This window comes from Gekko japonicus, unplaced genomic scaffold (genome assembly GCF_001447785.1).
Source record: "Gekko japonicus isolate JY-2015 unplaced genomic scaffold, Gekko_japonicus_V1.1 scaffold1654, whole genome shotgun sequence".
Taxonomy (NCBI): Eukaryota; Metazoa; Chordata; class Lepidosauria; order Squamata; family Gekkonidae; genus Gekko; species Gekko japonicus.
The window spans coordinates 81845-98072 of NW_015172605.1; the positions used below are offsets into that span (position 1 = coordinate 81845).

The window sequence follows — 16228 nt, forward strand, 5'->3', positions numbered from 1 at the left end:
GTGGTCTGGATCAACTGGAGCTGGTGGTTTGGGAACTGGTTGCTGATGGACTCTGGAACTGGATTGTCGTGATCCTGAAATATCACACACAACACAAGCATTTCTATTAAGAAGGGCAAACTACACTTAATTCTAGTACTGATTTTTTAAAAGATAATAATTACATAGATATTGTCCAGTCCAAATATATGCCTCTGAATCAGATTTACCGGTGCCAGTCTTTGGATTTTATCCTTCTGATGAATTAATCTAACTGTTCTACTGCAGACCAACACGGCTACTCTTTGAAACGAGGAAATAACTAGGAAATAACTGGTTTAAATAAAGAGTAGAGTTACTAGCCCTCATGACAATTGAGGGGAAAAACCTGGAAATAGAGTTGAAATGTGAGCACAAGGTCAGTGAAACAAACCACAGATTTTTAAATCACAACTTTACGTATTTGTTAAATATTTTAAAGTGTGATTATCCCAAAGGGGGTTTTGGGACAGTGAATTGGGATATTTCAACATTTGCATTGAGGAGGTCATGAAAAGTAAATAGCATTAATATTAATAATCATTACTGGACTTTACTGCTCACAGTTTCTTAATGAGGAAGGAAAGGGCAGATCCTGTATCTGAAGATGTATACATAAATGTCCTAAGCATATTCATAACCCAAAATATTTAGACAGAGAATCTCAGGGAACAGTAGGGGATTAAATGGAAGAAACTGAAAGAATTAGGGAAGATAAGGATATAAAAATGTGGATAAACAAGACTTTATTTCTGCAATCTGGTTATTACCGTATAGTGCCTGGATTCCTTTCACATCATCTTTGGGGAGACGGAAGCCAAAGGGATGTTGGTATTTGTATGTGGGATACATTAAAGCTGACGGGTCAGTGGAATGGGCAAGGCCCAGCGCATGGCCAAATTCATGAGCAGCAACAGTGAATAAGTTAAATCCTGTGCAACAAAAACAATATTTTTAAAAAATAATTTATTAAAATATATTTTGTTTCAAGTGGTCCATTCTAGACACATTGGGTTGCATTTGGAAACTATACTCCTACCATTCATCCCCATCGTCCACTTCTCAGCGTTATCAAAATGGGTGTCTCCGCCCAGTCCTTCTCCAGGTGCGAAAGCATGTGCTAGAGTCCCCCGTGGCCCATCAAATGGGTAAGAGTCCCCATGATCTAATGAAGAGCACGAGGACAGAACGTAAGTTCAGAATTGTCATGGGTAGAACTAGTCATTGGGTTGACACTGTTTGAGTCATGTGACATCTTCACATCCTCTCATTTCCACAGAAACTGGAAGTCATTGCAGAACTGCTCCAAAAATACCAACAATTGCAGAATTCTAGGTGCAAAACTGAAATAATCAACTCAATTAGGATGATAGTTCAGAAACCTGAACAGTTACTGCCTTTAGTTTGTTGTTTGGCTTTCAAGTCAGTCCTTGTCCGCTTTAAGAGCATAAGAGAAGCCAATGTTGGATCAGGCCAATGGCCCATCCACTCCAATGCTCTGTCACACAGTGGCCAAAAATCCCAGGTGCCATCAGGAGGTCCAGCAGTGGGACCAGGACACTAGAAGACCTCCCACTGTTGCCCCCCAAACACCAAGAATACAAAGCAACACTTGCCCTAGACTGAGAGTTCCTTGTGGCTAATAACCACTGATGGACCTCTGCTCCATATCTCTCCCTTATTATATTTGAGTAGTGGGTGCCAAAGTTCTAATTCTAAAATGCACTCCCTTAGTGTATGGCTGATGGAACTGCTCCTCAGCATATATCGCCACCAATCAGAAGGCAAAGCCCGGGTCAGAAGACGCTGGCTGGGTTGACTGGCTGCTTTGTGCAGTCCCGCCCAGCGTTTCAAGGTCTTTTGCATATGGAAGCTGATTGGACTTCACTCCATTCCACACCTCAAACTCACCCCCCTCCCCGCAAGGCAGTTGGAATGTCAGTTGCATATGGAACCTTCAAGGTCTTTTGCATATGGAAGCTGATTGGACTTCACTGCATTCCACACCTCAAACTCACCCCCCTCCCCGCAAGGCAGTTGGCATGCTTGTAGCCGCCGCCACCTCCTGTGGCAGTGAATTCCATGTATTAATCACTCTTTGGGTTAAGTAATACATCCTTTGGCTAGGAAGACGGCAGTAAAAGGTTGCAAATCACATTTTCTCCCTCCTCCCTCCTATATCTCTACCTCTACAGTCTTCCCCATAGTCACTCAGTCCTTCCCATTACTAGCATTCCCTGCGCACCGCACATCTCCGTCAGAGAACCTAATTGAAGCGAAACTCCCAGCCTTGACCCACGACTATTTGAAGTATTATTTGCTCATACACTCCTTATCTTTGCCTTTCCTATTGCTCTATTGTTTTCTGACCAGTTGCTCTACCATTTGGGGTCTTCTGCATGTTGAAACTTAGTGGCTATATATCCCCAGTGAGTATAAATTTCATTGCTTTGCAGAACAACAGAGATGAAGAGTTTCACAGTGGGTCACCATAGCCTTTGATGCGAACCATTACCTCCACTTTGAAAGGAAATCATGATGTCTGCTTCTCCCGCGTTTGCCTTGACGAAGTTCAGTGGGGCTGCATTACTCCATGCTTTCAGCCCCATCTCAACGGCCTTGTCCACTTCTGCATGACTCAGGGTGGATGTATATTTGGATACTCTGGAAAAACGAGCACAGTTTAGATGGTGTATACATATACAGCTACGAGGATAAAAGGGACTGGCACATAGGTAAGATGAGCAAAACTGTTTCCAGTATCTAAAAGGAAGAAAAGGTAATAGTTTGACTTTTGGAACAGAAGATACGTGTTCCTGAAAAGAGCTGGACTGTGTGGCGTGAAACTTCCCAGTTTCCTCCTCATGCTGCAGCCTCCTGAGTCCCCTGAAATTTCATTTTTGCGGACTAGTGGATCCTCTGGAAGAACACAGGAGACAAAGTGGGGAAATTGTCTGCAGGGGGAGGGGAGAAATTGTAGAAATCACCCCTTCCCAGCTCTCAAAGACTCAAGTGCCATTAGGATGCTGGAGCTGCTTGGCTGGCTGAATTCCATTGGCTTGGTACAGAGCTGATGGCAACTCATTGTTTTGCCACCGTATGAATGAGTCTGGGAGATCCTGAGGGAAGGGGTCTCAAGAGGTTGCTCGGCAGTCTGGAATCACAAGGAAGCACAAACTGTGCATTAGATCCAGCCAGCTTTCCCAAGCCATCTCCCCTACCCTCTCTCCTTACTACAGCCACACCCCCACAGGAGTGTAGGTCCCATGAGCCCCAGTGTAGCCTGCTTCTCTTTTCTCTCTCTCTTGAGAGCCAGTTTGGTGTAATGGCTAAGAGCACAGACTCTAATCTGGGAGAACCAGGTTTGATTCCCCACTCTTCCACATGCAGCTGCTGGGTGACCTTTGGTCAGTTACAAGTTCTTTCAGAGCTGTTCTCTTGCGCAGTTCTCTGAGAGCTCACTCAGCCCCACCTACCTCACAGGGCATCTGTTGTGGGGAGAGGAAGGGAAGGCGATTGTAAGCCACTCCAAGTGAAGGGCAAGGTATAAATCCAACTCTCCTCTTCCTCCTGTGGAGAAGTTGTTTGGACCCTGACCTAGAGTTTTCCCGGTTTGAACTCTAGTAGTACAAGATGGCTTGCAACAGAACCCAAAATACTGGTTATCAGACATATTATGCAACAGCAGAGAAGGGCAAGGAGGGAGCATGAAAGCCTGACGCTCAGGTTCATTCACAGAGCAGCAAGGCATTATGGGCAGGAGCTGTGCTCAGTGGAAGAGCCTCTGCTTTGCACACAGAAGGTCCCACTTTCAATCCCCGGCAACCCAAGTAAGAATTATTGGGGGAGCTGGTATGTTAGTCTTGCTTTATCTTGCAGAGTGCACTAAAGGCTCAGAACGCAGCAGAGCTCCTTTGTTCAGCGTATGCTTGTAAGACTACAAAGTTACACAGAGCCACTTTTCAGTTACACAGAGCCACAAAGAACTCCTTTATTTAAGAAATGCATACCAGATAGAGCAGTTTAGAGATAGTGACAGGTTTTTTTCCCATCTAGCTAGTGACGGATGCAGATGCAGAGAGGCATTCTGCATCCATGGCGCCAAAGGTGGAGAGACATGTCCCCTTTCTTTGTGTTCTTGCGGGAAGAGAGCAAGGAGACAGAAATAAGTTGTTTCCCTTAAGAGTAGCAATGTACACATCAAAGGGTTCAAGTGACAGAAGAGTAAACAGGAAGATGCTTAGTGTCTATCTAGCGGCAACTCTCTGGTCACTTGCTTCTTGGAGGCTGAGCCCCAGGGGCATCACATCTGGTTCTTCCAACAAGAATCAGGTAGTAGGATATGCAAAAGGCCTCTTCCTGAGACCCTGGAAAACTGCTGCCCATCTGAGTAGACAATGGTCCAATCTGCATTGGTATTTCCCACCGTTGTGCTAACGATCTCCCATTGTCTCACAAATTTCTGTCTGCATTTCATTCTGCATCCACTCTCCTATTGTTTCATCTCAGCATCAGCTGTTTGCATCATTTTATTGCCATTTAGTGGTAACTCCGAGGTCACTACGGTGTCTCATCATCTTAAAGAGCCAGTTTGGTGTAGTGGTTAAGTGCGCGGACTCTAATCTGGGAGAACCGGGTTTGATTCCCCACTCCTCCACTTGCACCTGCTGATGTGACCTTGGGTCAGTCACAAGCTCTGGCACAGCTGTTCCTGAAAGAGCAGTTTGTGTCTCAGTTCTCTTAGCCCCACCCACCTCACAGGGTGTCTGTTGTGGGGAGGGGAAGGGAAAGGAGTTTGTAAGCCGCTCTGAGACTCCAAGTGAAGGGCGGGGTATAAATCCAATCTCTTCTTCTTCTTCTTCTATCTGGATTTGGTTTTAACGTGCTACAATTTCTTCTCCCCACCCTCAAGCTGCTGTGAGCAAAAAGCAAGCAACAGGAGCTGGATTCTCCCCCCCACCCATCTTTTCTAAAGAGATACGCAAATTGTCACAAAGGAAACAAGTTAGCTGAAAATCTAGTCGTCTGTGTTTCAAAGCAGCCAAGGAACATTTTTCTGCGATCATATTTTTTTTGGGGGGGGGGGTTTGGAAGCATGCCCACCCCCACTCTCGTGTGCTCTCCCTAAACAACTTGCGTCCTGATGCAGACAGAGGAGAGCTATATACTGAGCCAAATGGGAAGCCAGTGCCACAGCAGCACGGAACAGCTTTACATAGCAAATGCAGATGGGGCCAATCCTGACCTTGATGGGCCAACGGTCTGATTCAGTATGTCAGCTTCACGTGCATTTAAGCTGTGGTTTGCTGTCACATCTCCATTTGTACCAAATGAGATCTTCAGAGCAGCTGCTCCTTTCTTTGGCAGAGGGTGCCTTCATTTGGCAAGTGTGATCCTCCTTGCCTAAAGTGCGTGGCTTTTCTGTGGTAGCTCCCACACCACCTGTTGGAGGGGGCACGTAAGGTTCCTCCTCCCCCTGGATCTTGGCAATGAAGCAAGGCTAGTCTTCATTAGGCCCTGACCTGGATGGCCCAGGCTATCCCGATTCGTCAGATCTTGGAAGCTAAGCAGGGTTGGCCTTGGTCAGAATTTGGATGGGAGACCAGGGCCTTGATGCAAAGGCAGGGAACTGGCAAAACCACCTCTGAATATCTCTTGTCATGAAAACCCCATGAGGAGCTGCCATGAGTTGTCTGCAACTTGATGACACTTTTCACTGCTATTGTTCATAAGAGAGTTTTTTAACATTAAGATTGCTCTGGCGGACTGGTGACAGGGCCATTCTTACCATATTGAAAACTACTAGTTACATTCTTGCAATCCTAGCTGTGACAGTGGTTACGATTTCCTGAAGTTTGCTTCAATGTTTGGCGTTGCTTGGGGATACTTTCATTTGCTAGCTGCTCTGAACACTGCCGTAAAGCAGCAGATACATTGTTAACCACGTCAATAAATCAAGCAATGGAACTTTCACGGAACATTGTGGAAGGACAACTATCCCTCCGCTCCGTTCAAAAGAACACCTTGCGCTCATAGAGACTTGAGTTTTCCATATGAATAGCTCCACCTAGTGGAATTAATGCAAACACCAATGGCAGAAGCTTTGGACACCAATTTACTTTGTGTGTCTACTGCTCTTCCTTCAAGGCACTCCATGGCCTCATTTTATTTTATTTATTTTATTTTATGGGGTATATATCCCACCCTCACCCACAAGTGAGCTCATGGTGGGTAACAATAAGCCAATAAACAATAAAACAATCCAATATAGTTCTGATTAAAGCCTAAAACCAAATTAATTAATACGTGACGGCAATCTGGTTATACCCAAGTGTTGGTGTGAGCTGCCTGAGAGCCCAAGGAGCTAACGTATTAAGCAGGAAGTTCCAGTTTATCTAGACATCAGCCCTTTGAGGTAGCTTAGTGACAGTGAGTGACCCAAGATAATCCCAACTGCAGGAATTCTAACCCAGACCTCCCTAGACCAAATCTAGCCATCTATCTGGACCACAGTAACTCTATACTATATGCACACTCGCCATGGCAAAGAGCTATTTTTGTGTTTGAACAACATATCAACCATGCATAGGAACATGTGCTTAGTGCCAGTTTCTAAAAGACATTCCACATGGTGGAACAAGCAACTCTTCCCTCACAGTATTGCCTAAATTGTCATATAGATTTCTTACAAGCATCCAGATATCCTTCTGTAAAGTTCTGTAATAAACATATTGGTATGTGGTTTTCTGTCTAAATTAAGACTTTTTAAAAAAGTTATTGTCAGGCAATGGGAGCAAACTTGATAGCTTCTGGAGTTAAATAAATGTAATTTTAATTAATTTTAGTAAGAAAGATAGATCAGAGGGAGTTTATAATCTATAAATTAGTTATAATCTAGAAATGAGACTTCCCAATCAAACGCAGTCAGAGAAGAAGAGGAGGAGGAGGAGGAGGAGGAGGAGGAGATTGGATTTATACCCTGCCCATCACTAACCAAAGGAGTCTCAGAGTGTCTTACAATCTCCTTTCCCTCCCCCTCCCCACAACAGACACCCTGTGAGGTAGGTGGGACTGAGAGAGCTCTTTCGAGAACTGCTCCTGAGAGAACAGCTCTGAAAGAGCTTGTAACTTACCCAAGGGCACACCAGCAGTAGCATGTGGAGGAGTGGGGAATCAAACCCGTTTCTCCCAGTCCACACTCCTAACCACTACACCGAATTGGCTCTCAGCCTCAGAAACAAAAAAACTTCCTATCCATATGTATTTATCTACAATAAAATGCAACATTCTATGCACTAAAATCCTCTAAACTTTAAAACATAGGTTATCTATTGGATTTTCAATTGCCAATTTTCTTACAATGCCATCTTCAGCAGATTTGCATCCTTCTAAACATCAAACTAGATGTGCAGGTTTTTAAAGAGTGGGATCCAGGTTTCCTCAATCCAGCTCAGGTTCCTTGCAGCCACACAGCTCTGGCAGGGAATGGCTTTAAAAAAATAAAGGAAAGCCCGAATGGACTTGGGACACCACCACATGGGGAGGAAGGGCTCCTGCCTCCCCCGCCGCCATTTCCCGTGACAACATTATTTCCCCATTTTTCTGCTTCAGCAAACCCGAGGAACCCAGACACAACTCTTTGAAAACCTGAATGTCTAGTGAATGCTCTGGCCTTTACGTTACAGGAAATGTACAAACTCAGCCTGCATTTATTGGACCATTGCATGACTAGGATTGAATGGCAAACTGGGCACTGGTTGAAGCTATTCTGCCCATTCACAACCAGGGTTGGTTGTGTGTACAGGATCTAGGTATAACTTAGACCATCACAGGGAACATTTCACAGCAGATTCCATTTAGAGAGCTACGTTTTAAATATTTGCATTTAAAAATGTCGAGAAGGCTGTATACTTCCATTCCATAATATGGATCCAACAGGGTAAGAAAGTATCCTTGCTTTTAGTCCCAGATATTCTCAGAAGGCCCAGGTTAGTTGAATCTCGTCAGATCTCAGACACTAAGCGGGGGCAGCCCTGGCTAGTATTTGGATGGGAGACCTCCAAGGAATACCAGGGTCATGACGTGGAGGCAGGCAAGGCCAAACCACTTTTGACCGTCTTTTGCCTTGAAAACCCCACCAGGGATTGCCATGTCAGCTATGACTTGATGGCACTTTCCACCACTATTCTAAAAAGACTATAAAGGCTATCCACTGCTTTTAACAGCCACCTGTAGAGAAGATGTCTGTAGAACAAACCACTCCGCATTTCCCCATAAATGTGGTTCTGCACCTGCTGCACCACACCTAGGGACTGGTGGGTGTTCCTGCAGCATCAATGACATGTGGCTGTGTCAACAACAATATCTGGGGTCTTCTCAAAGACCACAAGTAGCAGCTTGCTACATGTCCTGTTTTGCTGCATGCCCGGGATTGCTCAATCCAAGGGAGCTGGCAAGTTTGTTGGCTTGGGATATATTTAGGGTCACCAGCTGTGCAGATTGATCGTATTTGAACTATACCCGGTCAATGCTAGGATGTATCTATAAGAATGAGCAACCACAGAGATTTCTCATTCTCTAGTGACTCCCCCCCCCCCAGTGAGTTGCAGCCAACTTATGGCAACCCTGTAGGGTTTTCAAGACAAGAGAGGTTCAGAGGTGATTTGCCACTGCTTGACCCTGGACTTCCTGGTGGTCTCCCATCCAGTGCTGACTCTGCTTAGCTTCTGAGATCTGATGCGAACGGACTAGCTTGGGTTATTTAGGTCAGGGGTTTGGGGTCACAAATTGTGCAGATGGATCCTACTTGGAATTGTAGCTGGTCTCATCAGCGCTAGGACATACCTATAAGAATGAGTAACCATGTAAAAACACCACTCCCCACATTAGTAACATTGGTATGACTATGTGCTGTGAAACAAGTGGGCATCTATAGAAAGGGGAACAGTGAGACCCTGTAAATATGGGGAATAATCTTGGGTTTGAAAAATGTTTCTAGATAAGTTCAATGACTGTGCCATGGAGCAGATGGTCACAGGACCTACCAGGGAGGAGGTGATCCTGGACTTGGTCCTAAGTAATGCTCAAGACCTGGTGAGAGATGTAAACATGATAGCACCGGCTGGTAACAGTGCCCAAAATGCTATTAAGTTTCGCATTTATGTAAATAAGGAGTTGCCCAAAATGACCAACACAATCACTTGAGAAGGGGTAGCTTCTCTCATATGAGGTGCCGTGTGAAGAAGAAACTGAAAGGAATAGGTAAGGAGAGTCAAATCCCTTCAGGAAGCTTGGAGACTATTTAAAACTACAATACTGGAAGCTCTGATACAGTGTATATCACAGGATAGGAAAGGTACAAACAGGTATATAAAAAGGCCTGCATGATTAACAAACAAAGTAATGCAAGCAGTAAAATGTAAGGATTCATTTAAGCTGTGGAAGGCTGGTCTGAGTGAGGTAAATAAAAGGGAGCACGGGCTTTGGCATATAAAATGCAAGTTGTTAATCAGACAGGCAAAAAGGGACTATGTGGAACATACAGCAAAAAACATAAAAACCAACAATAAAAATTGCTTCAAATACATTAGAAGCAGGAAACCAGCCAGGGAGGCAGTGGGGCCCTTGGATGACCAAGGGGTGAAAAGAGTACTGAAGGATGATAGGGAAATGGCAGCAAAGATTAATGTATTTTTTTGCCTCTGTCTTCACTGTAGAAGATGGGAAGTGCTTGCCCACTCCAGAACCACCTATTTCAGGAGGGGTGTCGAAAGACCTGAGTCAGATTGAGGTGACAAGAAGGGAGGTCCTATGACTGATGGACAAATTAAAAACTGACAAATCACCAGGCCCAGATGGCATACATCCGAGAGTTCTGAAAGAACTCAAATGTGAACTTGTAGATCTCCTGACAAAAATATGCAGTCTATCACTAAAAGCTGCCTCCATTGCTAAGGACTGGAAGGTAGCTAATGTAATCCACATCTTTAAAAAAGGTTCCAGAGGAGATCCTGGAAATTACAGGCTGATCAGTCAAATGTCAGTACCGGGAAAGTTGGTGGAATCCATTATTAAAGATAGAATCAGCAGGCACATTGATGAACAAAAACTATTGAGGAAGAATCAGCATGGATTCTGTAAGGGAAGATCTTGTCTCACTAATCTTTTAGAGTTCTTTGAGGGGGGTGAACAAACATGTGGGGAAGGGTGACCCAGTAGATATAGTTTACCCAGACTTCCAGAAATCTTTTGATAAAGTTCTTTACCACAGGCTCCAAAGTAAACTCAGCTGTCATGGGATAAGAGGACAAGTCCTTTTGTGGATTAAAAACTGATTAATTAATAGCAAACAGAGAGTATAAATGGGAAGGTTTCACAGTGGAGGTTGGTAAGCAGTGAGGTACCACACAGCTTGGTACTAGGTCTAGTGCTTTTTAACTTGTTCATTAATGATCTGGAGTTGGGAGTAAGCAGTGAAGTGGTTAAGTCTGCAGAAGACACTAAGATGTTCAGGGCAGTGAGAACCAGGAAGGATTATGAGGAGCTTCAGAGGGATCTGCTGAGGCTGGGTATCAGCATGACAAATGAGGTTCAACATAAGCAAATGCAAAGTAATGCACATTGGAGCCAAAAATCCTAAGTACTAATATATGTAGATAGGGTCCGAACTGGTGATAACTGACCAGGAGAGAGATGTTGGAGCCATGGTAGATAACTCACTGAAGATGTCAACTCAATGTGTGACTGCAAAAAAGAAAAGAAAAGGCAAATGCTATGATGGGGATTATTAGGAAGGGAACTGAAAACAAATCAGTCAGTGTCATAGTGCCCTGTATAAATCTATGGTGCAGCCTCATTTGGAATGCTGTGTACAGTTCTGGTCACTGCATGTCAAAAAAGATATTACAGCATTGGAAAAGGTGCAGAAAAGGGCAACTAAAATGAATGAGGGGATGGAACACCTTCTCTATGAAGAAAGGTTAAAGAGGTTAGGGCTCTTTAGCCGGTAGAAATGACAATTGAGGGGTGACGTGACAGAGGTTTATAAGATTATGCATGGGACAGAGAAGGTAGAGAAAGACGTATTTCTCCTCCCTTTCTCACAAAACAAGAACTTGTGGGCACACAATGAAATTTAAGAGCAGTAGGCTTAGAATAAATAAAAGGAAGTACTTCTTCACTCAAAGAGTAATTAATAAGTGGAATTCACTGCTGCTGGAAGTGGTGGTGGCTACAAGCATAGGTCGCTTCAAGAGGGGATTGGATAAATATATGGAGCAGAGGTCGATGACTGCTATTAGCCAGGAGGTATCAATGGAACACTCTGTCTGGGGCAGTGATGCTCTGTATTCTTGGTGCTTTGAGGGCAAGTGTGGGAAGGCTTCTGAAGGCTTCTGTGGGAAGGCCTCCGCCCCCGGGGAGGCCGAGGAGGAGGTGAGCGCGGAGCAGCCCGCCGAGTAGCTACAACTTGGAACGGCAGCGGTGGCTACGTGAGCTTTGGCGAGGCGGGACCGCGCCGTCCCTCAGCTGTCCAAGCAGTCATGCACGCAAGGGGGCCGCCCCGGTACAGGGCGTCTTGCATGTGCTGCTGGACCTGCCTGCAGCACCTCTTGCAGGTTGCAAGGCGGCGCTGGGGGGGGTGCGCTTCGGGTTCTGTGCGCTCTGCGGGAAGATGGCGAAGGGGACCCCCCACGTGTCTTCTCGCTCCCTTTCTGAAAAGTCTCCACAACTCTTCCTGGGCCCATTCGCTGGACTGGCTTCCGAGCCAGGTTGCGCTTCCTCGAGGGGTGCTTTCCGGCGAGGCGAGCTGACCTCCCCACACACCCCCGCGAATCAAGGGGCTTTCCACTGAGCAGGGCAGTGAGAGAGAGAGGGTGACAGAGTGCAAGGAGCGCAAACAGCAGTGGCGGCTCCCTCCCTCCATTCCCTCCGTGGGTGCGGGGCTGAAGCACCTATGGTGGAGTTGGGCGGTGGCGGGCTGACAGCCCCGGAGCAGGAGGAGGGAGGAGGTCTCTCGGCACCGGGCCACGGGCGCCTTGAGCTTCGAGCTGCTGCGGAGCATCGGGGAGGCGCGCAGTACGCAGCCGGGGGTCTTCTGTCAGTGGGCCTGGCCTCTGGGGCGCCCTCGGAAGCTCGGGAGGGGACATCTCTCCACTTCTCCCCACCCCTCCAGCGGAGGGCGTGGAAGGGTGTCGCCAGAGAGCAGGGCCCCCGCCCCCCATGGCGCCCTCTGCCTCCTCACGGCCTTCCTCCCTCCCTCCCTCCCTCCCCTGCTTCCCTCTCTCGCCACAGAGAGAGAGAGAGAGAGAGCGTGTGGGAGAGGGGCGGGCGCCAGTTAGGGCATCGACAGCGGGGCAGTTGGGCGCCCCTGTGGGCCGGCACGCCCTAGGCGAGCACCTAGCTCGCCTAGCGGGTGAGCCGGCCCTGAGTCCAATGATCCTTCCTTTAATCTCTGAGTGTGAATTCAGCCTTGGATGATGCACACTCCCCTATTTGGGTCTCCTACACTCAGTTCCTTCCCAAGTTCAGCCTAGTGCAGCCCTCTGAAATAGCTTCAGGGCCAGAAGGGAGCAAACTCCTTTCCCCGTCAGTCCAGATGGAATCATGAGGGCTTCAATGTCTTGAGGTGATAAAGAAGGTTTCCTTTTCATACCTCAAGGCCTAGACAATTCCAGGTGGTGGCTTCAGTGCTGGAGAGCAAACCTTCTTTACCTCTTGCCTCCAGCCCTTGAAGTCTCTGCAAGCAGTATTTATTTAGACTATTTCTACGCAGCTTCTTCAGATTCCTACTCGAGACGGCTTACAATTGAAAACACAAACAGCAGAAAACTATCCATGGACCATTAGAAAGCTGATAAGATAAAACCCTTCATTAAAAAATCTAGGTAAAAAGATGCACTTTGGCCCAGCACCTAAAAGTTGGCACCAGGAGAACCTCAAGGGAAGGGTGTTCTACCTGCCCCACTTCTGAATCCTTTATATGAAAGCTTGGAGAGAATGAGGGAAAACAAAACAAAGGTTTTCCACCCAAATTCCAGAAATGCAGAAACCTCTCATGATGAGGGACACACATTAAAAAATAATAATGTGTAGGTTGTGGAATAATGTGAAGACAGAACCCAAAGCTGCAGATACAAGTCATTTTCAATATCTCATTTCAAGCACAGCTGATGCCAGCTCATTACCTGTATGTCAACGTTTTTTTCTCCCACTTAGGTTCTCCTGGGAAGAGGCGATAATTTGCAACGTCAGGGACACCGCACCGAGGCCTCTTGATGACACTCATGGTGCTATAGTCCAGCTTCCCAGTCACTTGCAAGCCAAAGAATGCCTGCATTTGCTGAACTTTCTTCGTCATCGAATCGCCATCCGCTGCCATTTCTCCAACCTTGTGTTCTCCTTTCGGCGTGTAATACTTGTCAAGGTAGTCCTAAAACCAGAGAGTGGTAAGGAAACCTAGTTCTCCACAGTAGTAGTTCAAAATGTGTGACTGCCAAAGAGAAAAACACTGTCTCTTTCTCTCTCCCCCCAACAGAAAACAAAATTCATTTCAATGTCTAGTTGATACTCTTTAATGGTGGGCTCAGCCCAATGTGATCCCGATCATTCTGGTGGTCTAAGATCCTCTTCCAGCAGGTCAGACCTGGCTGCCAGCCCCATGGACAGCAGAGAGGCCCATAGTTGCAACTGTTACCCAAAATTTTTACATCTTTGTTCTCACTACTGTGAGGTGCCCCAGATCTCCCCCCCCTCACCTGTGGCTGGCCAGGGGAGTCCTGAGGAGAATAGGACATGGACCTTAAAGGCAGTCAGCAATGTATAGTAACGGTTGGCCCTGTACATTGATACTCAAAAGAGGTGCGATGATTAGAGTTTTGAACAGGACCAGGGCAGCCCAAGTTCAGTTCTTCACCTCAGCCAAGAAAATCACTGGTACACCTTTGGCTAGTTGCTTTCTCTCAGCCTGAGGTACCTCACTGAGATGTGAGGGCAAAACAGAGGAGGGGAGAATTGTTTATACAGCTCTGAGCGCCATAAAGGAAGGGTCGAGTTGACAAATCCAGTTTGGAAAATTCCTGGAGATTTGGGGTGGTGGTACCCAGGGAAGGAGAAGAGATGTGATAGAGCCTGCCCCTCAAAGCTGCCATTTCCTGCGGAGGAACTGATCTATTTACTCTGGAGATCAGCTGTATTTCTGAGAGAAGTCCAGAGTCTACCTGGACATTGGTAATCCTAACAGAGTGAGATAATAATATGATTGGCAGAGAGAACATTGCAGAATGTTTTATTTATTTTATTTCCTTCAATAAGCAGGATGAGGGCGGGTTCCAGCCTATAATAATATGACGTAGTTGGGCCATTACAGTGTTAACACAGAGATACTGCAGCTACCTTAGTAAGAATGATTAGGCGTGCAGGATATACTAGTGAGAAACTCAGGCTAGTAAGCCATTTACTCTTGGGGAAATTCACTATTGCAATGTTTGAGAGCCATTATTTTAGTTTTCTATTGTTGCCCCAAAAGTACTCCGCTGTAATGAAGGAAAAACAAATAAATTTCCATAGACAAATTCACAGAACCTTCTTTGGAGGAAAAAGTCAAAGGAAGGGTTCCCCTCCCCTTAAATTATCACTATACATGAAATGAAGAAGCAATAAATGAGAACCATGTGATATCTGCATAGTATCACAAGAAGGCTGTAGTAGTCTCTGGTCATACAATAAACACACACACACACACACAAAGGAAATGGTCTTAAAGACAAAAAGACACAAAGCCAAGACCGAATAGGAATAAGAGGCAGAATAATAACAACCTGTGTCAGTAATGTGCCGTTCAAGATAACATAACACTTTGGAATAAAGATAGGGTACACAGGAGTGAAATTATCAAGGTGCATTTGCAACTGCTAGGTACACTCTGTGTGTATAAAGTGATGTCAAGTTGCAGCCAACTTATGGTGACCCTGGAAAGGTGTTTCCAAGGCAGAGATGGTTTGCCATGGCCTCCCTCTGCAGAGCCTTCCTTAGTGGTCTCCCTTCCAAGTACCGACCCTGCTTAGCTTCTGAGATCTGACAAGGTCAGGCTATATTATACCATTCCCTATTAGGAACACTATCCACTGATAGTATGAGCAATGCAAAATAACAAATGGTAAGACAATGATCTTCCTACAATTGAGCATATATAAGTAGCAAATCATAAGAGGTAGAACAATGAATCTTGGGTACACAAGCATTTCAGTATTCTCACAATAACATAAGAGCTCTCTCCTGCTTCTCCATATTTCTATTGTTGCAGACCAGTAACACTGATTTTACTGATGGCCATATGCCATAAACAATCCATGCAATTCCAGCCTATGGTAAGGACTTAAGTAACCATTGATCTCTATTTCCACTTTGAGATTGCAGTTCGTAAGAGCTACAGAAGTTACAGTTCCCAAAATCCAAAGCTGCCAACTACCTGGGAGAAGCAAATAACAAAAAAAAACCATATACCTCCACCCATTCCTCACCACCACAAATATAGATTTAACATCTTAAAAACCTGATCTGAAGTACCATTTAGTCAGAGGTAACTCCTATGGACCCCAGTGAAAGCTACTTCCAACAGTCACAACTCTATAGCCTGATCCTATGCATATTAACTGGAGGGAAAAATTCACTTCATGCAGTAGGACAGGCTCCTAAACCAAGTGCCTATGGAATTGTCAGTAAAATGTGCAAAGCATCACGCACCTGTGCAATATAGAAGTCTCTCCAGCTGGATGTACGTGGCAATGCAAAAAGAGCAGGGGCGGCCATTGAATATTTCAAGGAAAGAACCAGAAACAAAGGTGGGCAAAACATATAAAAGAGCTCCATTTCTTCTCTGGTGTACAGGATGTGTTGATAAGACCGGGCAGAAGGACCCTCTGCCACTTTTTATAGAGAGAGCAGCCCGTTTGGGAATCCAGAGCCAAAGTGACTCATGTCTCAGAAGGTAATTATACAGTTTAAAAAGTTTTGATGAAGGGGTAACACACTAGCACTTAGATAAAGGAAAAGCCAAATCCCTCCTAACTTAGAAAAATTGGCAAAAAGAAGGAAGCATCGTATAATGCTGGCAAAAGTAGGTAAACACTGTATTCTGCAGTTTCTAAATGGGCAATATGTGACATAGCTCCATTTCCACTGTCTTCAAATAACGCACCACGCACTTGGACAT

The 16228-nt window shown here is 45.6% G+C and overlaps 1 protein-coding gene across 1 annotated transcript in view; it reads right to left on the reverse strand.

Annotated features, from left to right (window-relative positions):
- Positions 1 to 15885, reverse strand: part of LOC107119157 (matrix metalloproteinase-20-like) — a 25174-nt gene extending 9289 nt beyond the window's left edge. The window contains 5 exon segments of the mRNA XM_015421609.1: positions 789 to 950; positions 1058 to 1183; positions 2534 to 2682; positions 13203 to 13447; positions 15760 to 15885. Of these exon segments, the coding sequence (XP_015277095.1) occupies positions 789 to 950; positions 1058 to 1183; positions 2534 to 2682; positions 13203 to 13447; positions 15760 to 15885 (808 nt within the window).
- Between the last annotated feature and the right edge of the window lie 343 nt (positions 15886 to 16228).